Source organism: Hydra viridissima, unplaced genomic scaffold, assembly GCF_058129835.1.
Source record: "Hydra viridissima isolate aposymbiotic clone 2 unplaced genomic scaffold, HvirCarnegie_v1 scaffold_2, whole genome shotgun sequence".
Classification (NCBI taxonomy): domain Eukaryota; kingdom Metazoa; phylum Cnidaria; class Hydrozoa; order Anthoathecata; family Hydridae; genus Hydra; species Hydra viridissima.
This window is the reverse complement of record NW_028324301.1, coordinates 3,648,781-3,674,814: the sequence shown is the minus strand read 5'-3', so window position 1 is coordinate 3,674,814 and position 26,034 is coordinate 3,648,781. Positions and strand designations below refer to the sequence as shown.

Here is a 26,034-nt window from a genome sequence, read left to right as displayed (position 1 = left end):
ATATACTAAATCAATAGCTCGGGCTTATACCAAAAAATGTGCCCTGTAAAATTACTCAATTAATATTAAAAATTTTTTTTTTTTTTTTTTTTTTTTTTTTTTTTTTTTTTTGTTGTTGTTGTGAAGAATAAGGCCATTATCTAATTGGATAATTCCATCTTGGCTATCAAGTGATTGTTGGATCGCCCCACCAGCTTGTAAACTTGAAATTAAAACGTATTCGCCTGCTTGTTGTATGGTATGCATTCCGAGGGAATGCATTTCTTCGTAGTCATGGTGAGGGTCTTCCCACACAATAACTTTTAAGGAGTTCTTGATGTAGCAAATTCCTGCTTTGAAAGTTTGATCTATGGTGGAGGGGCATTCTGTGTCAGTGACATGTTGTTCAATGTGGCTTGAATTACCTACTAGTTGGGCGGGAAATCGGCGAATTTCAAACAGATCTTGGGTTAGTATATTTGTCTTAAATATTTGGTATTTGTATTCCTCAGAAATTTTATTTTTCCATTGACCTTCTTCAATTTCAAAAATTAACGGTTGTTCAATATTTACGATTTCGGTTGGAGTGGGTAGATCGTCTTTTATTTTGTTGTTGTTATTGTACAATGCGTGAAAAATGTGTCTTACACTTTCGATCGGCGAATGTTCTCTTATCTTTATTAATGAAGTTTTAAGAATTTGGTTATACACCATGGCAAGGCAAAGCTCATGTGGGACTCGTATTTCATCATCTTTACGAGATCTAATACTAGAAACGAATATATTTTCATGATTACATGTTAAAGTTACTTTATAATGGGTACAAAGGTAGATAGGAAACTTAGAAACGGTTGGGGAGTGACGAAACACCTCCGCGGTATAAGTTTTTAATTCGTAATCTTCTTTGTTCATTTGATGTTCGCAGTTTTTTATTGTGGGGTATTCGTAAATTCCCATAGGCATGGTTTTAGCGCAGTCATATACCGGCCCAATGTCAATACTTAGAATATGTGGAGCTATTAATGTGAAAAACACGAATATTTGCGTTAGTAAATAATTAACACTGTATTTTCTTCGTCTATGAGAGCTTCGGTTGAAAGTTGTTAATAAACAATTTCGGGGTAAACTGTCTGCTGAGGTTCCAATGTTTTTATGAGGTACTCGGAGCTGTTCAAAATAGATTCGTACTAGTTCCGGACTGAGGTTGTTTTCTGGCTCCCAAGTATTATTTATTTCGTCATAATCTTTCCATTTTATGAGGAACTCTCTCTTCCCTCTTCGTGTTCTGTAGTTTCGTATTTCGTCCACTTGAAATATGTTATCTTCATTTGGTTCATGCCAATTCTTCTTTTCTGTATTTGTAGGGGGAACTAGGGATCTCGTTGTTTCCTCGTCCTTTTTTTGGTTTTGGTTTTCAAGTCTTTCCGCGTTGTTAGGTTCTTCTTTTAATGTTTGGGAATTCATTTGTGGATTTTGAACACTTTCTTGTTCTGAGAGGTTCTGATCTGCTTTAATATTCTTAATGGGTTCATGGAATTTCTTAAGTCTGTTTGAGTTTTGTTTTGGTCTGACGTCATTTGGGAGTTTATCATGTGATATGAGATTGACATCCAACTCTTCCCTCGCTGAATTATGCTTATTCAATGAAAATAAGAATAGGTCACTATTTTCTAATTGATTAGTGTCAAAGTATTTGCGTCGAGACAGGGCGTCAGCGTTGTTGTTTAATTTACCAGGTTTATATTCAATGTCATAATCGTACGCTTGTAAGAGTAAGGCCCACCTCGTTACTTTTCCTGTTGGTTCTTTTGTGTTCAAAATGTAATTTAGCGGTTTATGGTCGGTGACAATGGTGAACCTGTTGTTGTGAAGATATGCATGACACTTCTTTACTGCAACCACTATTGCTAGCGCTTCCCTCTCGGTTACAGATGTCTTCTGTTCTCTTACAGAAAATTGTCTTCCTCCGTAAAGTATAGGGCGTTCGATTCCATGGAGTCTTTGGCTGAGTGTAAACCCTAAACCGGTGGCACTTGCATCCGTAGTTAGGATAAACCTCCGTGTAAAGTCTGGATATGCCAGGAGAGGTTTCTCAACAAGTTTCTGTTTTAGTATGCTAAACGCTTCTTGACAATGGTGATCCCAGTTAAATTTGACACCTACTCTGGTTAGGTTATATAGAGGGGCGGCTATCTTGCTAAAATTGTGAATAAATCTCCTATAATAGCCCACCAAACCTAAAAAGGATCGTGTTTGTTTAGCGTTCAATGGTCTGGGGTAGTCTTGTACTGCTGATAAATTTTCGTTGTTAGGTTGTATGCCCTCTCTATTTACTATGTGGCCTAGAAATGCAGTCGATTCTTTTGCGAAGTTGCACTTACTAGTTTTTAATTTTAGATTTGCTCCTTGTAGTTTATTAAAAATTATTTCCACATGTTCCAGATGTTTCTCAAAACTAGGAGAAAATATGATGATGTCGTCAATGTAAATAAGACAAAATTTCCATAGTTCTTCTTGAAGGATGTGTTCCATTAGTCTTTGGAAAGTACTCGGTGCGTTGCACAATCCAAACGGCATAACGTTACATTCATATAGGCCGCGATGTGAAATAAAAGCCGTTTTTTCTTTAGAGGCTTCCTCCATTTCTATTTGCCAGTATCCACTCATTAGGTCTAAAGTAGTAAAGAATTGTGCGCCATTTAGACTGTCTAAAATGTCATCAATCCTTGGAAGGGGGTAAGAATCCTTTATGGTTACGGAGTTCACATCTCTAAAGTCAATACACAGCCTAACTTCTCCATTTGGTTTTGGCACAATGATGACTGGGGCTGCCCACGGGCTGACGGACTTCCTAATGACATTAGCATTAAACATTTTATCTATTTCTTTATCGATTTCTTGCCGCTGTTTTGGGGATACTCTGTAGGCTCTTTTTCGAATGGGTGTAGCGCGTCCAGTATTTATTACATGCTTTATTAGGTGAGTACATCCTAACATATTTTGTGAATTTGCAAATATATCACAGTGCCTTTTTACTAGTTCCGAAATATCTCTGAATTGTTCTTCAGTTAAGTTTAAATGACCTGACCTGTGCAATTCTACGGGATTATTGTCTTGTAAGATAACATTAGTAAAATGATGTGGGTTTTTTTCTTCTATATTATGTTCATCTGAAGACACACTATATATTTTACCTAAGACTGTATTGGTTTCTAATTCCAAAGATTCGTTGGTGGGGTTTGAGACCATCGCAATTACGGCTCTGCTGTCTCCCGATAAGAGTGTGGGTTGTAACACTAGGTTTTCTTTTAAGAGTAGTTCTTTATTTGGCTCAAAATAGTAATCATCATTTGTTGGAAAGTCATATGGGACGTTTAGGATTGTTGTTGAAAGGGGTTGCAATCTTTTCCTTTTGGTTGTAACGATCTCGTTATATTCGTCCGTTTCTTCTTCACTAATGAGCTGATCTGTTTTAATTGAGCTTATGTTTTGTTCTAGTGTTAAATTTTTGTTTTTAAAATCAATCACCCCGTTATATTCGGTGAGAAAATCCTTTCCTAAGATTACATCATAGTTTAAATTGTCTATAACATATGTTTTAAATGGGTAAACTATCTGTCGTATCTCAAAATTAAGCGTCAGCATTCCTCGTATTAATAGTGCATCTCCGTTGGCAGATGTGACTTGTTGTAGGTCACTTGGGTGTAACGTGCGACGTTTCTTCTTGTTTGAAGTGAGTAGTGTGGAATAAAAATTGTAGCTTGTGGCCGTTATTGCAGCGCCAGTGTCCACTAGTAATTTCTTCCACTGATCGTCTACTTTTCCCCATATACTTAAATTAGATGGCTGTGATATGTCTTGGCTGTCTTGTATCTGATTGATAATTTGCTTCGATGATGGAGATTGAGGCAGTTCTATGGGAATGAGAGGTTTATCCATCACACTCTTGGCTGGAATAGGAATAGATGGGGATTCATAAGTTTGGTTTATTTGAACATTTCCTTCTATTTGTATAGTAATTGGTGAAGGCTCATCAATATTGCAATTTAAGACATTATTCTTTTCAGGACCTAATGGGTGTCTATTTGTAACCATTTGTGAATCTTTTTGATCATTTCCAGGGAGGCTAATTGGGTTAGTTTTATTCTCCAGAAGTTCTTGGATGGGTTTTGAGATTTTTATCGGAATATAGTTAGTTAACTTACAATTGTTATCATGGACTGTTATAGAAACGACTTGTGAGTTTGGTATTGGGTTAGCATTCTTTTCTCTCAAGGTAAATGTGCTATCAGGGCAGCTGAAATTCATAGATTTGTTAGGACTTATGATGTTTTGACCATCTAAATTTTCACCACATGAAACGTTTTGGTTGCACTTTAATTCTAAAACGTTTAAGGGTGGGTGGTGTCTGGGATTTTCGTTAAACTGCTGGGGTTTTGTTTGGGATCTGTCAAGGTTGTTATTTGGGTTCTGGTCATATCTTCTATCATTATATCGTCTTTCATCATATTGCCAATTATTTTCCGCTAGGTGGTTCCGTGGGTTTCTACCGTAGTTTTGTTGCGGTGTGGACCATTTGGAATTATAGTTATTTTCGCTGTTTCTCCAAGAAGGCCCATGGTTTGAAAATTCACGCGGTGGGTTATTGGGTAGAGGGATCCGGGGATCACGGAAAACTTGGTCGCAGTATCGGGCTATATGACCTACATTGTGACACTTGTAGCAGGTGGGTTGGTTTTGTGGCTGTGAGTAGTGGTTTTGTGGCATTGCCTGGTTTTCAGTTTGTTGTTTTGAGAGCCGTAATTTTAATTGTTTTAGTTCCTGTCTTAATCTAGCGACTTCTCTGGTTGCACCTTCAGGGGTTGCTAAGTTGGCGGGTGTTGTATTGTATGCGTTTAGAGGGGGCGTATCATTTTCCGCAAAAGTTACCGTATTTGTTTTCGAGGGTTTATTTTGTAGTTTGTTCATCGCTTTCACTATAGTTTCAACTATTCTCTCATCATCGTCGTTGATAACGGAATTGTTGACTCGTGCTATCCTAACTGCTTTCGTGTAGGTTGCTGGTTGACTTAAGAGGAGTCTCTGTTTAAGGTTAGGGTTCACGCCTTGTATAAATAGGTCTAATTTAGTTTCTTCACTAACGTTTAATTCTTGGCATAATTTCTCGAGATTAACTATAAACTTCTCTAGACCGCTATGTCCTTCTTTAAGGCTGTATAGCTGCGTCTTCTTTATCCACACACGCTCTGGGGGTTCATACTCATTTTGAAAAGCCTGTACGAGTGAGTCAATGTGCTGTTTGTTTTTTTCTGGTAGGGACTCGTAGTAGGTGGAAGCGGACTGGTTCAAACACAGGGGAAATGCGCAAAGTTGATCGTGGCTATTCCAGTTATTAAAGGTGGCTACTCTTTTAAACTGAAGAAGGAATTCTTTGACGTCTTCTTCGGGGCTTCCATTAAATTTCGGGAGGTTGGATCTATCTATTGAGGGTCTCACGGAGAGTGTCAACTTTTCAAGCAGAGCTGTCAAAAGAGTATCATCATTGCGTTTCTCTGGAGTATTATTTATTACTTGTCTGTCAATTGTTTCCGTAAGCCTTTCTAAAATTCTTTCTAACCGTCTGTTGTTTAAATCGTCACTTCCTATAGAGTCTCTATCGTAGTTGTCTTGTGGGGGTATTTGTACTTCGGGGGTATTAACATTTATAGCAGCCGGTGTGGTAGAGAAAAATATTGGCACTGAGCTGGGATTGTGGTGATTCATTTTAATTGTATTTAAATCTCTTCTTATAAATTTCTTCTTTTAAATTTTTTTTCTTTTAAATTTCTAATAAATATTTTCTCTTATTTTTTGTAATTTCCTTCTTATAAATTTTCTTGTTTTAATTTCACCTTAATTATTTCTTGTAAAATTTCTCATTTAAATTTCATTCATAAAAATTTCCTCGTTTAAATTTCTTCTTATAAACTTCCTCGTTTAAATTCCTTCTTATAAATTTCTTCTATAAACTTCTTCTTAAAAATATTTTTTTTTTTTTTTTGTGCACACCTGAATGCAGCAAAGTTCTCTCTAATTATGCAGAAGAAGAGAGACGAATTTAATCTCGGTAGGACCTCCAATGTGAGGCGGGTGTTTTTTGTGTATAAATATATAATTTTATCGTTTAATTATTGTGAGTCGGGGTTTCTTTACGGGGAATGGGGTTTAATGGTTTGTATTTACGGAGGATAGGGGTATGGATGTTGGGATGCCTCTTTTGGTTCTGTGTAATGGTAGCACTCTGACTTGTGCTATAATACGTACTTACTTTTCTTGGCGCGTGATATATTTCTTTATGATTAACAAATCTTTTCCGTTATTAACAAATAATATATTCTCCACTTTAAAATATGTAAAAAAACTGTTTCTTACTAATTCTTCTGTTCCTTCTTTTATCGTTTATCATGTAACCAACTATAAATTTCCCTATCCTAAATGCCCTCCCGTATATCCCTTATGTCTATAATTTGTCTTCCCTTACTTAAACAATTTTCGTAACTTTCTCAAAGCCTTCTCGTAACCTATCTCTTAGATTCTTTCTCCTCTTCTCTCCACTTCTTCCCTTTCGCTGCTCCTCCAACTCCCTCTTTCTTCAACCCCCCCTTTTCTCTTTTCGGGTTTCTCGTTTTTATATTTGTTGCTTTGTTTTTGGGCGTTGGCGTCTTTTCATTTTCGTTAGATAGCGTGTAAAATATTAATGGTTGATTACGGGTGTTTTGATTGTTGTGAATAGCATCTTGGTTAGTTAGGTTTAGCTTCCTCACAATATATATATATATATATATATATAGATACATACATACATACATACATACATACATACATACATACATACATACATACATACATACATACATACATACATACATACATACATACATACATACATACATACATACATACATACATACATACATACATACATACATACATACATACATACATACATACATATATATATATATAAGCTTTTGGACACTAAATCTTTTAAGTTAATAGAATTCTCATTAAAACTGTTAACAAATTACATGAAAGAAACGTCATGTGAAAATAACAAAGTATTACTGGCTTTGGTCAAAGTTATGAAATTGATAAAGTATTTTTTGCTTATAAACTGCAAAATCAAATCAAAGAATCAGATCAAAGCAATTATTTTATTTTTGTTGTTTTAGAATTCCCTAGAAATAACAGTTGATGTTAACATTCGTTCAAAAGAAAGCTCTACCGTGCAAGAGCATGCTGTAGAATCTTTATCTGAAAAAGTAAAGAATCTTAAAAATGTTGCAACACCCATAGCCAATCAGCTAAAAGTCATCCATGTAGATGGTGATAGCTTGATATTGAATCACATTGAGACAGTTGGCCAAGTGACTGGTGTTTGCCTAGATGGAAGTGTTTATGATAGAGTAGAAAAGAAATTAGGACAATTCCAAAAAAGCTGCAGTAAAATAATTTTAGCATTATATTAAACTAGAAAAACAAATATCTTTGCTACTATTATTAGTGAATTATTTTTTTAAAATACTTTTTTTTTTTTAAATTTAAAATAGCTATTACCATGATAATAATTATAGTAAGTGTTACTGTTTTTATAATATTGGTATTAACAACATAAGTGATTGCAGTTATTTAAAAAAAAATTCTTATTATAGTCAGTTGTGTGGCTGGAAAATATTTTGATAGACTTTCTCGAAAATGCCTGGAATGTCCAAAAGGTACTTATACTGAAACCCCTGGTCGTCTTGGGTGTACATCTTGCCCACTTGGCAAAACAACTCAATCAGTAGGCACTTTTAATGCAACACATTGTAAAGGTTAGTCATCAGTACCATCACAGTCATGATTTTTTTGAAACATTTCCTTTACTAGATTTTTTCCAAACAGAATGCCTTAAAGTCATTTTATTATACTTACAGTCATTATTTTACATACAAATATATGTACTTATTTTTTATGTTCAACTTCCCACTGAATAGCATAAGTGGAGAATTTTAGACTGGTAGTTTTAATAGAGCTTTTAAAATGCTAAAACTGGACTATCTTATAAATGTTTATAAATGATTTAATCTGTAGGGCCTCACTTGGGTTTAATAAAATCCTCTACCCTGATCTCAAATAGATACTAAAGGTATAGTCTTTTGAGAGGCCAGTCAAGTCCTTTAAAACTGAGTAAAAACAATATTCAAGAACAATATCAAGAGATCTAAATTATTAGCCTTGACACAAGGGAGAACTTTAATCTCCAATATATTGAAAGAACCCTTTGTGTCAAGTCATTCTAAAAGAAGAAAAGAGGACTTTTTTTCCATCTGATACTATTAACCTAAATACGATGATCTGGTTTAGATGTTAAGTGTAACCTACACCACTGATTTGTTATGGGTCTAATGATTGACGTAGGTTACATCTGGGAGACTGCCTGGAGATGAATTTATTTTTTCTTTTTTTTTTTATTATCTCTCATTACTGAAGTAATTTTTTCATCAGAAAGTAACAGCACTTTTTGTTCTTCTTTTTTAACAACTGGTTTAATTATCTGTTAAGCTTTAAGGTATTTACAGTTGCAATAAGCAGCTAATCTTATGTTCTGGCATGTGGCTTAGCTCATAAGTCATGTTTGACCACCATTCTGACATTTTCCTCTGACATCTTGAGCTCATTAGCCATCATTCTCATGGATCTCACATTATTGTGCAATATCCTGAAATTGACATTAAAAATTAGTTTTTTTTATTCAAACAGTGTTTTCTTTTGATTTCCTAGCCTTTAGTATATCCCCATAAAATTTTAAGTTTGATTTATCTTTGTTAACCATTGTTTTTGACACTTCTAAAAATTGCATAACCACTAAAATAGACTTTTAGGCTTGAAAGAGGTCAAGTTCGTCTCTCTTTTTGTTTAACACTTCTTTTATTATATTTGAAAGTACGCAGACAAAATAAATAGCTGTCAGATTTTCAGCTGTTTTTGTGAAATTTAATGACAAGTAAAGCAAATCAAAATACTGCACATTTGTCACATGATATACTTTTTTTATATAAACATCTATAAATACTTCTTTTTACTTTTTAAAGACTTAAATTATGTAAGCACATTAATCATTTGCTTCTTTGAGCTTTTAAAAAGTCTACTAAGTGTATAAAAAGTATTGAGTTTCAAGAAGCAAATTGTCATATTACATTTATGTTTTAAGCACCTTGCATGCCTGGCTCATATTCTAACACTGGATTAGAAAATTGTCACTTGTGTAGTAAAGGGACATATCAACCAAAGCCATATTCAAATGAATGTCTTAGATGTCCTGGGTCATCAACAACGCTTTCAGAAGGAGCAAAGCAACTGGAAGAATGTGGAAGTATGTTTTCCATTTTTCTTGCTTATTTTTAATTAATACTACAAAGTTACTAAAGACAAGGCAGAAATTTTTGACTTTTTCTTATAAAATTAAAAGTGCAACAATTTTAATTTTTATATATTTGTTTAAATACTTACTTTAAGGTCTTACACTTACAAGTAAACAAGATAAAGAACTTTAAAAGAATTTAACTAAAGCAAATATATTTTCAAAAGAAGCAGTTCTTCTTTTTAAAATATTTAACTAATTCTTATACTATTGTCTTTCAGTGATATGCCCTGCTGGTACATATTCAAAGACTGGAGTTGAACCATGCTACCCTTGTCCATTGGGTTTTTATCAATCATTGACAGGTCAGAAGCAATGTATTCAATGCCCTGATTCTTTGTCTACTCACATCACAGGATCTACCCAGCAATTGGAGTGCAAAGGTAAGAAATTTCATTTTTTGGAAGCACTTTTATGTATTTTAAAAGTGAAATAGAAGGAACTTTTTTTAAATATTTTTTCATGTCCTCTAATTTTAACATAGCTATTGATCATTGTGTTTCAAGCCCTTGCATGAATGAAGCAACTTGTGTTTCTGAATGGAATACTTTCCGATGTGTTTGTAAGTTAGGTTTCATTGGGAAATTTTGTGAAGAAAAAAAAGATGAGTGCATAGATAACCCGTGCTATCAAGGCTCCACTTGTGTTGATGGGGCAAGTTGTATTTTATTTAATCCCAACTCTCTTTTTAGTGTTAATGTTAGATCTCTAAAAGTTATAATACTAGACCTTAGTTTTGTATGCTGCAGGTAATAAAATGTCTTAGCTAGTTAATCCTTCAGTTGTATTTCAGTAGGAAAAGCTGTGTCCATTTTTTTCATCCAATAACCAAGTCTGAAAATTAGAAATATTAATTTGCATCGTTGGTATAAAAAATCTGGTTCAGCTGTGTAACTGATTTTATCAACCTGAGAATTAACTGATGAAAAGTATTATGTTTTAAGATAAAGTTGCATTAATAGTTTGATAATGCTTAAATTTAAGCAGCATATGACTGATCCCAGGCTAAATATCAACTAAAAAGTACCAACTCTACTTTTTTTAATTTTTTTACACAATAAACAATGGTAGCATTACTTAGTAGACAATTATTTCAATTGTTAAAAAGAGATCCTTTTTTTGTAAAGTTGGTCATAACTATATAAACTCAGCAATAAAAAAAAATAGGAATTTCATTTTGAATGTATGAATTTATAGATTTAATACAAATAATTTTTTGTAAAACATAGATAAATGGTTTTACTTGTGTTTGTCAAGAGAACTACTTTGGGAAATTTTGTTCTGAAAAAAAGCCAATGTGTGACTTGCAAATCTGTGCAAACAATGGGTCATGTTATGAGACACCTAATGGAGCAGCATGTACTTGTGCCCCTGGCTTTACTGGGAAGTATTGTGAGCGAAATATAGATGTATGTTCTTTAAGGTTTTCTATAAATAATCAAATTAATAATATTTTGTTTTCTAACAAACTATTTGCGTAGCAATTTTTTTTGTTTATGTTTATTGGCTTATTTGTTTTAAAAATGGCTCTCACTAATTGTTTGTTTTTTTATGGTTGTATAAGATATTTGCAGTAGAAATTTTAACTTGTTTTTTCTCACAGCAATTAAAATATTAAAACTACAATATCAAAATATTGCTATGTTCTAGAAAAAACTGATTTGCTCTGGAAATAAGCAAAACTGCTACATACTGCAGTTTTGTGGTATGCAAATTCTTTATACTTTTACAAATGTTTCAAAAGTTTGCGAAAATGTACATCTCCTTAATTTCCATTAGCCTGAGATATATCTTTATAAATAGTAATTTATAAAAACCTATACTTTGTAGTTTTAAAACTTTAATGGTAAAAAAACAATAATGGTTAATTGCTTAGCCATTATTGTTTTTTCAAAAGATTAAATCAGGTTCATGTCCCATTTTTTTATTTTGTTCATGTGAATGAATAAGATAAATATTTATATTCCTGTGTTGCAATTTTCAAACACCATTTTTAACTCCAAAACAGACTTTATGCAAAGAAAACCTGTCCTGGAGAGAGTTTCATCTTACAAATTTATTTACTACTTTTCTAAAAAGATTTTTAGATTAACTGGATAAATCTTTTTTTTTTTTTTATCAACTGGTTTTCAAAAGAATAGATTAATCTATATATATATATTTTTTAATAACTTGCTTTTTAAAAATTTTTTTGAAAAGCAAGTGATAAAAAAAAAATAAAATAGATTAATCTATTCTTTTGTACAGTTTTGCCAATTATAATAGCTTCATTTTTAACATTTAACTTTTAACATTAACAGCAATGAGAGTAATGTGATGTCATAATACAGGACTGAAGTAATTTCAGTGACTTCTAATTTGGAGTAATAAACTGACAACATAACTCCATAACTCTTCAGAGCAAGCCTCTTGTCTGTTGTGGGAAGCTCCTAAGAATATTTTCTTTTAAGTGAATTTTATAGATTTGTTTTCTGTTAAATGTTAATATTAGTAATATGTAAAGGTAAAAATTTTATTTTAAATGAATAAACTTCTAAAGAAATAATTTGTTCTGTTGTTTTTTTAAAACTGGTTTAAAGGAGTGTGCTTCCTCTCCATGTCAAAATGGAGCTACTTGCTTAGATTCACACAGAGGGTATCAATGTTTATGTGCAACAGGATTCACAGGTGCATTATGTCAAGATAATGTGGATGACTGTTTTAACAATGCCTGTTTGAATAGAGGTGTTTGTATTGATGGAGTAAATAAATTTTCATGCTCTTGCATCAATGGATATGCTGGAGAAAGGTATGGATTTCTCTTAAGACATTTTATTTGTAGGTTACATAACTCACAAAATGCTTTTTTGATAATTTTTTTACAGGTGTGAGATTAATTTAAATGAATGCTTTTCTTCTCCTTGCCGAAATGGAGCTTCATGTATTGATGAAGTAAATGGTTATAAATGTCAATGCCCCCCAACATTTTCTGGCCCAACTTGTGAGAAAAGTAATGTCTTTTTTGGCATAACTGTTAATGTTGGTCACATATTTGAATACCAATGCATCTTAGTTTCTAAGATTTGTTATTTTTTTATTTTTAGGAAACACAGAAAGCAATTTTGACCTTGTTTTTGATCGTACTGTACAAGGTTATGCTGAATCTACTTTAAATGACTTAATCAATGAGTTCACAATTTCATTCTGGTTGAAAACCTTACCAAGTGAAATAGAATCTGGCACAGTTTTGTCTTATGCAATTGGAGATAATGGTGTGCATCAAGTTACTGTTAAGTAAGCATTGTTATTCTATTTAAAGTTCCTCAAAATACTATAAAATTTGTTTTTTTTAGAGAACATTGTAGACAATGCATTAGTTTTGGGCAACATGAATCATATTATGTTAAATGTGATGGGTGAGGAAGTACCAACAAATGTTTCAGTTGCTGATGGTGCTTGGCATCATGTTGCTGTTGTATGGTCAAGTAAAAATGGAAAGTATAAAGCATTTAAAGATGGCATTAAAGTTGCTGAAGATGAGAATTTCCAGATAGGACGGGTAAATTTCATCAAATGTTATTGTGATAATGTTAATGGTAAAGGTGGTATTAATAACTTTAATGATGTTAGGACTTTAAAAAACTTTAAATAACTTTAAAAATGTTAGGACTTGCTTAGGACTCCAGCAAAAATATTAATGACAGTTTTAACAATACAAGCAGTAGTAGTGATAATGCTTGTATTTTAGGCTATTCCTGCTGGTGGCGTGTTTGTATTAGGCCAAGAGCAAGATGAAGTGGGTAGAAATTTCAGTGCTTCTGAAGCATTTGATGGCCACCTCAGCCAGTTAAATATATGGAATTATGTAATGACAGAAAATGAAATTTTGCAAATGTCTTCATATAGATGTGATATGCTAGCAGGAAATGTAATTGCATGGGCAGATTTTAATAGAATATCTGCAGATGTAAAGAAAGAAGTTGGTTTTTGTAGTGGTATGTATTTTAAAGTTTTTTTTACTTTTTTTTCAAATCCTTTAAAATATTTACAAAAACTTTAAGCGATTAATAATTATTATACTTACTAAAAAAGTTTTAAATAACATTTTTATAAAAAGATAATTAAAGAATAAAATTATGGCTAAACAAAGATGGTTATTAAATGCAAAATAATTTCATTTATTTAGAGCCACTTTAATGTTAAATGACTTTGGCATTTTGTTTTTTAGTAAGTAAGTCAAAGTTTCATGCCTGGAGCTCAAGTCAAGTATCACCTTGTCCTGGCCTCACAATCAGCGCTCAGTGTCTTACTAATGATAAAAAAGGAATAAAGGAATTGAACTTGATTGGAGCAACATGTACTACTCAGGGATTCTTTTGTTTAGACTCTGACCAGAAAAAGTTTGATAAAAATAACAATGTTGTTTGTCCTACTCAAATGCAAGTGCGATATGAATGTCCTTTCAGTGGTGGTAATCTTTTTGTTTTGATATTCATTCTGGTTTATCAAATAAAATACAATTGGGCCTTATATTTTTATATATTCTTTTAGAAACTGATTGCTCAACAAATAGGTGCAGTGGGAATGGGGAATGTATTGAAACTCTTCAAGGATATATCTGTCGTTGCAAAGATGGTTTCTTTGGGAAGAATTGCGAGAAAGGCATTTTTTTTTTGTAACTTTTATTCTATTTGGAGAATTTTAAAACAGTTTGATTGAACTACACTCATATTTTATTTAGAGTTACTTTGTTCTTCTTTACAACCATTTGTAAATGGTTTTGTTTCGGAAAGTAATGGTTTTGTGACAATCAGTTGTAGACCAGGCTTTCAATTATCTGGATCAAACTCATTACAATGTGTTAAAGGAAAGTATAACAAAGAAATTCCCAAGTGTGTTGGTGAGTAGAAATTTTCTCTTAAACCTAGATTATCTTTATCAACTAGTTTAAAGTTCTGAAATGCCAATAAAGTGTAAAGAATTAGATTAGTATAGTTAAAAATGATAAATTGCTTCTTTAGTTCTTTTGTAAAAATAGAATTATTTGTTACTATTGTTCACAATAGATGTTAATGAATGCACCCAATCAAATGGTAAGTGTCAGCATAAATGTTTAAATACTGAAGGGTCGTTTATATGTCAGTGTAATGAGGGATTTGAGATGCAAGGAAGTACTTGTGTAGGTATAGCTATTACAAGTTTTTCATTGTTAATTTCTCTGTTTTTAGAAAGATTGTTTCCCAATTTCTATAGCTTATGTTACTTGATTGTGATAATAATTTCTATTTTAGTAAATACAATCTTATAGTTGCTAATTAGATATTGTATTTAGATTAAGGTTATTAACAAATTCGTCTTTATCTTGAGAATTAGCTATAGCAATATTGGTTAAACATAATTAAGTTCAGTACCCTTCAATTGTTAGCTGTGTGAAAACTATTTAAAACATTTTTCTAATTTTTTTTGCAGAAGAAATCTTACTTATTTAGTTATTTACTTCAATCATTTTTTACATTTTTAATTGGATGCTTAGATAGCAACCAAATAATTTTGCGAGTACTTGACATCATCTCCTGGATCTTGGTTTGAGTTTTTTTTGAAGCTGCTTTCCACTTTTTCAAAAAATCTTCTTTGCCTGAAGCTAATCTAATTGCTTTTCAATAGGATTCCTTTTATAATTGAACAATAACTCTTAATAACTTGCTGCTCAGGACAATTAGTAGGATTTGCTTCCTTTGGTAGTAATTCAATACCATTTTGTTCATACTGTTCTATGGACTCCTTGGAGTAGTGGGTTGTAGCTAAATTGGACCAAAATATTGTGGGCATATCATGCTTTTTAATGAAAAGCAAAAGGCATTTCTTCCAGCATTTTTTATATACAAGTCCAAGCTCAAAGTCTTACAACTACTGTATGATACACTTTTCAAACCACAGGAGCAGATTACTTGCCAGACAAGGAATTTGGGAGCAAATTTTTCAGTTTGAATATACTTAAACTTTTTGGCAACTTTCAATTTTTTAAAATGTTACTGACATGACAATTGTGAAAAGTTCTTTTTACAAAAGGTTTCACTGTCTTCAGTTATTCTAAGTTTTCTTGGCTTAAAAGTTTATATAGTTTTTTTGAACAACAATTTGCAATACCAGTCAATTTTGAAATGTCAACTTTTCACTGTGATCTCCTGAAACCACCAGGGTAAATTTTAGTTTACTCTAATTTTTTTATTTAATTATTAATATATGGTTTGATAAAGTGTTTTAAAATAGTTTTTAAAATCTAAACTTACTTTTAAACATATTTTTCTTGTAAAAATTGATTTAACCTGTAACATATGGTGGGGGAGGGGGTAATAGAAGAGGAAGTTAATAGTCATAAGAATATATAACCTTATCATATAAAAATAATCTATTAACTATTTCCCCCCACCCTCTTTAATCTAAACTAAAGATACTATTTTAAAATATCTTATTTTTTTCAAATTCCAAAATTTATTATGTGTTATAAAAAAAGGTCATTTTTTCCAAGATAACATACTAAAATGGGAACTTTCCAGCTAATATTTAATTGGTAGTAAACTTTTCCAGAAGATGAAGCTGCAAATATTCAAAAACTTTTTAAAAATAAAACTGATTCATCAATAGATTCTCCAATAACCATGCTAAAAACTTTCTTTTTAACAATTAAAAATTTTCTAAAGACAGCTAACTACAGGTTGCAGAAATATTAAATATAAAGGCTGCACTTAAAAGGTTAACTTCTAAATTATCTAAATTATCTAAAAGTCTCTGCGAGTTATTACCATCCAAATCAGTTTTGTGGTAACCTCTAAACATAATATAATTTGACTTAAACCATGTATCGAAATTGGGCTACACAGTAATTAACATTTTTACAAACATAGAAGTAATACCAATAAAATTGTGTATATCTGGGGGAGGGATAAGATGTTCCACTTAGTTTCTAAAGGTTCATCAAGATAAACAATTCAAATGCAGTTTTTAAATTCCATCATGTAATTTTCCTTGCATCAATCTTCAACAAACTTGTTGTAACTGATATCAATTGAACCTAAAGCTCTTTTTTCTCCACTCTTAGGAGTACTTTCCCCTTCATACCAGAGACAGACATACTTGCCGCAGTGACTGCTTAAACCAAATAAAGACACATTTTAGATCAAATGCTATTAATCATCCCTATTAAGGGATGTTCTGCTACATTTATTACCAGGTGTGCCAACAAAAACAAGAAAAAGATTGTTTCCAAAAGTCTTTAAAGGAAACTTGTCTGCAGGTTTAATATTGTCTCTTTTCATTTTCTTTTTAAGAATCCCAGAAGCAACTTGCTCACTGGATACATTTCCTAGACCTTCAGCATAATTAGGTTTTTTACAGCTTCACTCTTACAGCAAAAGTGAGAAATTCCTTTACTTGAATAAAAATTTAAAGCAAGAAAATAATTTAATACCAAAACCCTGATATTATTATAATCTTAAAACATTAACAGATAAAAAAATAATACACTAATATATAAATATTACAATAATATATACTACAAAAATAGTGATTATACATACATACATACATACATACATACATACATACATACATACATACATACATACATACATACATACATACATACATACATACATACATACATACATACATACGTACGTACGTACGTACGTACGTACGTACATACATACATACATACATACATACATACATACATACATACATACATACCTACCTACCTACCTACCTACCTATGTATGTATGTTGTTGTGATCTGCTCAGATATTTCACTAATATCAGATGATCTTCTGAGTTTCTGTCTGTCAATTTGCAATATTTTTTTTATTTTATTGAAGAAAAATTTCCTAAACTTTTTCTTAATTTAACATTTACTTACTCATTTTAACCCAAGAACAATTATAAGCAACACTTAATACCAATACAATCAAACAATGACACGCTTTCTTTTACAAAAAAATTAGAAAAATGTGTTAAGTTTTTGAGTAGTTAAAAAAAGGGTGCTTAACTTTATCATGCTCAATCATAAACTAAAAATTGTAAAAGATTTTAAATGTATTTTTTCAGGATTATTGATTGTAGTTTTCTATTTTTTCATTTTCTCAAGATGTCAATGAATGTTCCATTAATAATGGTAACTGTCAAGATAAATGCTTTAATACTTATGGAAGCTATTCTTGTCAATGCAGAGTTGGTTTTAAGATCAGTGAAGATCAACGATCATGTCAAGGTAATTTTTATCTTCTAAATGTTTTTTCTAATTTACTTATTATTTTCAGAAAAACAGCGATAATTGTTGTCTTAGTCATAAACATGTAAATATTATTTTCCAATTTTGTAACAATAAAAACTACAGATGTTGATGAATGTGTTGGTGCACATGATTGTATGCAATTGTGTGCTAACACTCGAGGATCATATAAGTGTCATTGCAAACCTGGATTCTTTATGGCTAAAAATGGAACTTGTCAAAGTAAGATCATGTTTAAGTTTGTTAAGCTAGCTTTTTTTAAAATATAAAGAAAGTAAATTGTTGTGTATTTACTTATTGCTTTTCTGGTTTGAAGCATGTTCAGGAAGAAATATTTTTTAAATATAGATTTGCTAAAGATTCAGTACTCTTTATTAAATTGGTTTAACTAACTTTAATTTCCCTTTAAGTCTTGTTTAGTCTTTTAAGAAAAAGTTATATATTTTTTTAAAAAGCTATATACATTTTTTATATACTTGAAATATATATATATATATATATATATATATATATATATATATATATATATATATATATATATATATATATACATTTTAAAGATGTAATTTGTTTGTATTTTCTGATCATTATTCGGCTAAATAGCTTGTTTTTCTGATTTAAAAGCTGATATTTCTAAGAAATTTATTTAACTAATGTTTGAAAAATACTTTAAGTGAAAAACTTTTTATACTTTTTATTAAAGAAGAAAATAAACAAAAAAATATATTTCTCAAATTTCATTTCAGTTTTTTGAAACTTGCTGAAGGCATCTCTTGATTAATTTTTTTAGAAGTGCCATGCCCACCATTAAATGCACCAATTAATGGTCAAGTTTCTCATAGAAGTGGGGATTTTGGATTAAAGGCAACTTTTACATGTGAAAACAAGTATAGGTTAGATGGTTTAAGTCACACAGTATGTGGTGCTGATGGAAAGTGGTCAGGCTTACATCCGAAATGCAAGAGTAATGCATTTTTAAGTTGTTGTTTTAATATATGATAATTTGTCTTATTACACAATACATTTTTTAAAATATGTATTGTGTTATCAGACAAATGGTACGAGTTTTTGTTAAAACTTAAATTACTTTAGAAATAACTTGTGGCACCTTACCAAGTCCTTATAATGGACAAGCAACAGAGATCGGGTCAGGTTTAGGTGGGGAATATAAATTTTTTTGCTTGAAAGGATTTTTCTTAGTTGGTTCAGAGAAACGCATTTGTCAGTATAATGGTTCATGGAGCGGTATTCAGCCAAGATGTATTCGTAAGTTTATTTATCTTTGTAATTGGTGTTCAAATAATATTGTTAATAATTAATATTTTAGAAGAACTCCTTATATAAATTCTAGCATATCAATGTCTTCCATTAAATAAACCTGAGAATGGTGTTGTGATTGGTTCATCTCTAAGCCAAGGAGCTACTGTCATGATAAAATGTGAGAGGGGTTTTATGCTAAGTAATAAAGATAGTAACTTCAGAACATGTCAAGCAGATGGGAAATGGTCTAATAATAATGCCCAATGTATCCGTAAGTTTTTTTTACACACATGTATGTTTTTTTTTTGCATTTACATGTTTTTGTGTTGTATTCATGGTTGCACAATTTTATTATTATTTAGCTGTTAGCTGTGGTAGACCTGAGCTTCTTGCAAATGGAACTATTGTTGGAAGCTCTTTCAACAACAATGATGTAATAACATATCGTTGTAATGAAGGATTTGGTTTATCTGGTCCTCCCCAAAGAACTTGTTTAATCAGTGGGGAATGGAGTGGACTTTCTCCAAAATGCTTATGTAAGAATAGCTAGACGCTCTTTATTCTATTTCCCTCGCGTCTTTCTTGAAAAAAACATTTATTAAAATTGTGTTTTATGCTTTTGAAATTGATCTACTCCCTATACTTAGTCATTTTGATTATAACTACTTAACTGTCAATTAAATGAAAATAGAATTTGTTCTTTTTTACGATATGAAATACTTAAAATTTGTTCTTTTATGCGATATAAAATACTTAAAATTTTATTTTTAATTTTGTGTAAGAAATCCAATTCTTCCCTAACTCAATTTGTGTTTTTTTATTTGAGTCAATACTTCCCTCAATTTTATTTTAAGATAAAAGTTGTGGTTATCCTGGGTCTCCGCAATTTGCGATTTTGGATGGTACTGACTATTCGTTTGGAAAGTCGGTAAATTATTCATGTAAATCTGGGTATAAATTAATTGGTGATATTTCAAGAAAATGCATGCTAAGTGGTACATGGTCTGGAACTCAACCTATATGCCAAGGTCAGGTCATAGCAAATAATTTTTATTGTTACAAGAAGTTTCTTCCTTGAGAATTTTTTTTTGCAATTTTTTTTTCTTATCAATTATAGAAATTACATGTGGAGACCCTGGTTTGCCTGTTTATGGAGTGCGTCATGGTGACAGCTTCTCAGTTAATTCTACTGTAACTTTTGACTGTAATGCTGGATACTCATTAAAAGGTGTCAGATCCATTATATGCCAGGCTAACGGCTCATGGAGCAATTCGTTACCGTATTGTATAGGTATTAAATTTTTGTAAATTGTGATATGATGACATACAATCTGAGAAGCTTGCTGAACTGTCCTGTTACAAATACCAAATCTGAAGAAAAGTTGTTTGCACTTTAGGTTTTCCTATATATTTCCTTATAGTGCATAATTTTATATACATTTTAAGAAAAACATTTATTAATACCACTTAACTATCGGTAAAAAATTGGCATACTACTTAGTTTAATGTTCTTAGATTTAAAATTCTATTTTTTTTAAAATAAATTTGATTTAAATGATTTTTAGTTGGTTTATGCGGCTCACAAAAGCTAGTCGGACCATCAGGAACAATCACCTCGCCTAATTACCCCAATTCATATTCAAGCCAACAATACTGTCGCTGGAACATTGTGATGCCGTTGAATAAAAAAGCAGTGCTTGATGTTCACTCGTTAAAGACTATTGCTCCGCATGATAGGCTTGAAATTTTTGATGGAGTATCGCAAAATCTGCTGACAATTTTATACGGCGCAATCCCACGGTCTATTCGTGTTACTTCTTCTTCCAATGTGATTGATGCAATATTTGTAACTACTGGTGAGAACTCTGCAGATGGTTTTACAGCTGAATATGTATCTTCAGGTGTGTGATATTTGTCGTATTTTTTTTTTCCTCAATTTTTCTTAATTATCTCTGTAAAATGTTTCTCTTAAATTTTAATCTTTTCCAACCTTAAATAATTTTAAATTCTTTATAAGTTTAAAATTGAATTAATCTTTAGAATGTGGAGGGCACATCACTTCAATAGGACAAGTTGTTTCAACACCTAACTACCCTTCTAATTATCCTAATGGAATTACTTGCACGTGGCAAATAATGATACCAAACAATGAAATTGTATTAGCTTTTGAGCAGTTTAATACAGATCAGCGCGATGAGTTAGAAGCTTGGAATTCTGTAACGAGTTTGTCAGGTAAGAGGTTTACCGAATATCTGTCATGCCAAATTTAAATGTTTTACGTATTTAATACACAATATTTATTTTATATTTTACTCATTATTTTATTTTACTCTTATTATTTATGCTTGCGTTACGTATTCATAAACCTTCATTTTAAAAATGCATGTTTGCTCTGATTATACTTATGTTTTTATTATCACACTTTGATATTTAAATATTATATTTCTGTGTTTATGTGTATTTACAGCAAACGCCAAACTTGGTGCATGGTCTGGTAATCGTGGTAGCTTTTTAACTATTGAATCAAAGGGTATAATGTACTTGAAATTCTCCTCTGATGAATTTCACTCTAATATTGGGTTTAAAGCTATAGTGAAAAAGAAAACTGGATTTACTAGAGCAGCCTGATGCTGAATTATGCTTTTTTCAAGTTGAGCATGAAATATTGCTTGTATATTTGCACAGATTATTTACTGAGAGTTATAAATTTGGTGTATTTTATAGTCGAATCCCAACTTTTAAATCAAAAAACCATTTTCGGAATTCCTCACATTTGAAAATATTACATAATGTAACGGGGAGAGAGGGAAAGAAAAATAGTGTTTAATCAAGCCACTTCAAAAAGTAAATAATTTTAGATTTTAGAATTAAGTACTTGTTCTTAAAATTATGAATCACTATCAGAGTTTCATATGAATGATAGGAGAGATTGCGGAAGTGTGAGACAATTTTAGTAAAAATAGAAAATGAAGATGTCTGTTATGGAATTTATTTGAAATATTTACAAAAATATTAGACCACAAGTTTATAAAGTTTTATTTAAGCTGTGCAGTATACGAAAAGATTTAAAATACATTTTATTAGTATATCCATTTTATCTCGATAGTGCGGTGGTTTGGGACAGTCATATTGGAGGTGTTGGACAAAAACATAAAAATTACAAAGTTTAGAAAAAAGCTAACCCACCTTTCCCGAATAAACACCTTGAAGGAATGAAAGTACATACGTTGCAGATTCCTAAAATATAGATATCAACAAATTTCGTCCGACAAAAAAAAAATGCGTTAAACATTTTTTTCTATAGGCACATGAAACAGAAATAACAGTAAACACTTTTTTTTGCAGTCTACTTAAATTAGAAAATAATTCTTGGTAGAATAAAGAAGTAAAGTTGAATTCTTTTGGCATGAGAAGAAACTTATTCGGAAAACGTAATGAAAAATAGTATGAACTCTGGTCTTGGTTACTGATATTTACATGTGTTTGCTATTGCAGTCCAAAAACCTTCAATCTGCTAACATAATTAAAATTATGTTAGCAGATTGAAGGTTTTTGGAATGATTGAAAATTTGAGGCTCTTTGGAACCTTTGCCGGTTTGTTGCACATGAATGGTAAAGAGATTTTGTAGACTGCTCTATGTAAGTTCCAAGTGTAGTGTGCTTCATTTCAATGAATTCTTTGATATAAAATACGACTGTGTGCACTTTTGGTGTCACTGAAAAATTTGACAAAGCCAGATAAGAGGTTCAAAATACATTAATGTTCTTTGCATAGAGTGGTTCAAACTGTTGTCCAAAGCATACTGTAAATCTACTCCAAATTTTCAAAGGGCATCAACAATACTAGCAGTTTTAATGCACAGCTATTCTGTGACAATTTTTAAAGAAGGTAGATATTCTTCAAAAGGTTGTGGAATTCGTCGCCAGCAAATTGACCACATGATGGAGCAGGGGTTAAATGTGTTAAATCAATTTCTGGCCAAATGTCCCTTAAGGTCTTAAACAAATGATTTACAATCCCAAGTATCAGTTGTAGTTCCATGGGAGGTATGAGCCTAGTTGTCTTATTGTCTAGTAAAAAGTAGTAAGCTTAAAAGCCTAGGAAGCAAAATAGTAAAGTTAACTCTAAGATTTTAGGTTTCAACTGAAAAACAACTAAAAACCCAACAAAAGTGCATAAAACACGGCATTTACAAAAAAACATGGAAAACACGGCAACTAAAAAACACTGGTTTTTCCGTGTTTAAATGCAGCTTCCGGGTTTTCGTGATTTTCAACTCGTGATTGATTACAGTCAATCAACTTCAATCAAGTTTGAAGACGGATGTTTTTGACTTGATAACTCAATCTGTTATCAAAACTGTTTTGGTGACGGTCGCTGGGGTTTTTTCTATATGAAATTAATTCTTTCTGTTAGTTTTAAGTAACTAGTGAAGCAAGGAAAAAAATGCAATTGGTCTTTTATATCAGCACATTAGCACTAAAATTTTTAAATTGTAAAAATGATTTATATTGTTTCATGGAGCTAGGTTTTGAGATAATAGATTATTTTTGAGATGATACACTATTTCATGCAACTAGGTTTTGAGATATCTTTATAGAATAACGTTCTAAATAGATTGGTTGATGGTTACTAATCTTTTATTAGGAATAAATGTGTGTATAAGTTTTTAGCTGTCTAGGTTTACAAGTAATCACTATCATAGGTCTTTATATAAATCTACATTTCCTACTCCTTTAAAAGTATTTGATTTTAAATTAGTAATGCAATAATCTTTTAATTTCAACTAAAATAACAATAGGAAATTTTATACCATTGCCTTATCACCTTTTTATAGTATTGATGTGTAAGTACTCATGGCTAAACTTTTTTAAATTATCAATCTACCAAATGGTACATAGTTATGCTCTTTGTTACATAGGTAACTTAAGTCATTAACTGTTTTTAGCTATATGAAAGAAAAATGATTAATAAGTGAAACATTTTTGTTATGAATAACAGAAAGCTCTCTAGTTTACATCTTTGTTTCTTAGTATTTTATAATAAAACTAATTAAACTCATCTTTAGCTTTAATTTTAAAAGGCTATAATTCTAGTTATGTATTTATTACATAATAAATACAGTATCATGCTATTACTGACGATTAAAGTTTAAAAAATTGTGTGAAGTTAAAATATGGAGATAAAAAGACTGTTGATATTTTCTTAGAAAAAATCAATAGTTGAAATATGAAGTATAGTACTTTCTCTTTGTCAAAACTGAATATAGTTACTGTATTTCTCTATTTTAAATATTTTCTGCAATAGAAAAGGGCCTACGAAAGTAAAATATCCCCAACAGTTTTGTCACGCTATAACCCAAACTTTAAGAAAAAAGATAAATGTATGTATGTATGTATGTATGTATGTATGTATGTATGTATGTATGTATGTATGTATGTATGTATGTATGTATGTATGTGTGTATGTATGTATGTATGTATGTGTGTGTATATTATATATATATATATATATATATATATATATATATATATATATATATATATATATATATATATATATATATGATTTATTATCAAATTACAGTAAATATCTATAATTAGCAATGGCAGAGGAGTCAGTTCCACAAGATGATAATGGTAATCCAGTGGGTTTGTCATTCATGAACAATTTTGTTTTGATGGAAGATTTTGTTGAAAAATTAAAGCTTCTTGCATATGAGAAGGAGTTTTGTCAACAATGGGGTTTTAAACAATTTTCTAGACATTACTTTGCTATTCCAACCAACCCTGGTGAGCAATTTCATAGATTTACAAATATTGTTGCTTGGCTTTTAAATAAATGTGGTAAAATGTTTCCAAGACCTCAAGAGTATGACGATCCAAATGCTACTGTTTCAGAAATTCTTACTCAAGCACGCTTGCTAGGTATTATGGTTGATTTTCCCCCATCAAAATTAAAGTCTGGTAATGGTGAGCAAGTTATCTATTTACTGAACAAACTTTCTGATGAGGCATTAAAGTCTCAACAATTTACATGGAGTCGACCAGAATATATTCAGGAAGAAGAACTTGAGGAGAATGTAGTTGAAGATGATTCTGAACTAACCATTGAGAAGTTAAATGATGAGTTAGCAGATGAAATAGAGGAAGAAGTTGAAGAAGAAGATAATTATCTTGATCTTTCAGGTTTAAAGCAACAATCACTTTTGAATGGGTTTTCAAGTGCTAAACCAGAGTCAGTATTGGAATCACAAACAAACATTGATGAATGGAAACTTGAAATTGAAAGAGTATTGCCACTTCTAAAAGTTCATATTCGTGCTGATAATAAGGACTGGCGGAGCCATTATGAACAAATGCAGCAATACAGTAAAGGTATAAATGAAACTTTGCATGATACACAAGTGCAGTTAGATAAACTTCACCAAGAAATTAGTAAGACACTTGAAAAAGTTGCTAGTAGAGAAAAATATATTAATAGTCAGTTGGAGCCTTTAGTTCAAGAGTATCGTAATAATCAAGACAAACTGGCAGTTATCAAAGAAAAGTATAAGCAAAGTAGTGGTGGTGTAACTGAGTTAACACAAACTTTATCACAACTTACAGAAGAATTGGAGCAAGTTAAAATACAAATGGATGAACGAGGTACAAACATGACAGATTCAGGACCGCTTGTAAGAATTAAGCAAGCATTAGCAAAATTGCAGCAAGAAAGCATAGAAATGGAGGTGCAAATTGGAGTGCTAGAACATTCATTATTACAAGGTCGTCTTCGTGAAAAACTTGGACTTGAATCTAAATTTAATCAGATTAAATTATCATCATGAGTAACTAAGTGCATAATATATATATATATATATATATATATATATATATATATATATATATATATATATATATATATATATATATATAAGTATTTCGTTGAAAATAAATATTAATGTAAATTTTAAAGCCTATTATGTATATTTAAATATTGCATATATTTATTAACAACACTGAACTTGCTTTGTTTATTGTTAAATTATTCCATTTAGTGTATAAATTTTTTTTTCAATTTTCTTTTTTTTAGTTTTTAAATAAT

The 26,034-nt window shown here is 31.1% G+C and overlaps 2 protein-coding genes across 3 annotated transcripts in view; both read left to right on the top strand.

The window, feature by feature from the left end:
* The window catches only part of LOC145181286 (sushi, von Willebrand factor type A, EGF and pentraxin domain-containing protein 1-like), a 33,723-nt gene extending 12,069 nt beyond the window's left edge, over window positions 1–21,654 (top strand). For both annotated transcript variants that reach the window (XM_090078406.1, XM_090078407.1), the window contains exons 11-36: window positions 7,191–7,461; window positions 7,671–7,832; window positions 9,212–9,373; window positions 9,643–9,804; window positions 9,906–10,075; window positions 10,651–10,830; window positions 12,001–12,209; window positions 12,286–12,410; window positions 12,505–12,672; window positions 12,754–12,959; window positions 13,149–13,395; window positions 13,629–13,871; window positions 13,952–14,062; window positions 14,142–14,300; window positions 14,467–14,583; window positions 17,544–17,666; window positions 17,793–17,909; window positions 18,478–18,651; window positions 18,780–18,953; window positions 19,039–19,218; window positions 19,310–19,483; window positions 19,802–19,975; window positions 20,065–20,238; window positions 20,513–20,848; window positions 20,988–21,179; window positions 21,415–21,654. In XM_090078406.1, the coding sequence (XP_089934532.1) occupies window positions 7,191–7,461; window positions 7,671–7,832; window positions 9,212–9,373; window positions 9,643–9,804; window positions 9,906–10,075; window positions 10,651–10,830; window positions 12,001–12,209; window positions 12,286–12,410; window positions 12,505–12,672; window positions 12,754–12,959; window positions 13,149–13,395; window positions 13,629–13,871; window positions 13,952–14,062; window positions 14,142–14,300; window positions 14,467–14,583; window positions 17,544–17,666; window positions 17,793–17,909; window positions 18,478–18,651; window positions 18,780–18,953; window positions 19,039–19,218; window positions 19,310–19,483; window positions 19,802–19,975; window positions 20,065–20,238; window positions 20,513–20,848; window positions 20,988–21,179; window positions 21,415–21,575 (4,671 nt within the window). In that variant the 3' untranslated portion in view covers window positions 21,576–21,654. The remainder of the gene's footprint in view (window positions 1–7,190; window positions 7,462–7,670; window positions 7,833–9,211; window positions 9,374–9,642; window positions 9,805–9,905; window positions 10,076–10,650; window positions 10,831–12,000; window positions 12,210–12,285; window positions 12,411–12,504; window positions 12,673–12,753; window positions 12,960–13,148; window positions 13,396–13,628; window positions 13,872–13,951; window positions 14,063–14,141; window positions 14,301–14,466; window positions 14,584–17,543; window positions 17,667–17,792; window positions 17,910–18,477; window positions 18,652–18,779; window positions 18,954–19,038; window positions 19,219–19,309; window positions 19,484–19,801; window positions 19,976–20,064; window positions 20,239–20,512; window positions 20,849–20,987; window positions 21,180–21,414) is intronic.
* Window positions 21,655–24,530: 2,876 nt separating this feature from the next.
* On the top strand, window positions 24,531–25,786 carry LOC149891608 (intraflagellar transport protein 57 homolog). The gene has a single exon (XM_090080523.1). It carries the CDS (start codon window positions 24,554–24,556, stop codon window positions 25,775–25,777), a length of 1,224 nt encoding a protein of 407 aa, XP_089936649.1. The 5' UTR covers window positions 24,531–24,553; the 3' UTR covers window positions 25,778–25,786.
* The last annotated feature ends 248 nt before the right edge of the window (window positions 25,787–26,034 follow it).

Coding starts and splice junctions, on each gene's coding strand:
- LOC149891608 (XM_090080523.1), top strand. CDS start 24,554: ATGGCAGAGGAGTCAGTTCCACAAGATGATAATGGTAATCCAGTGGGT.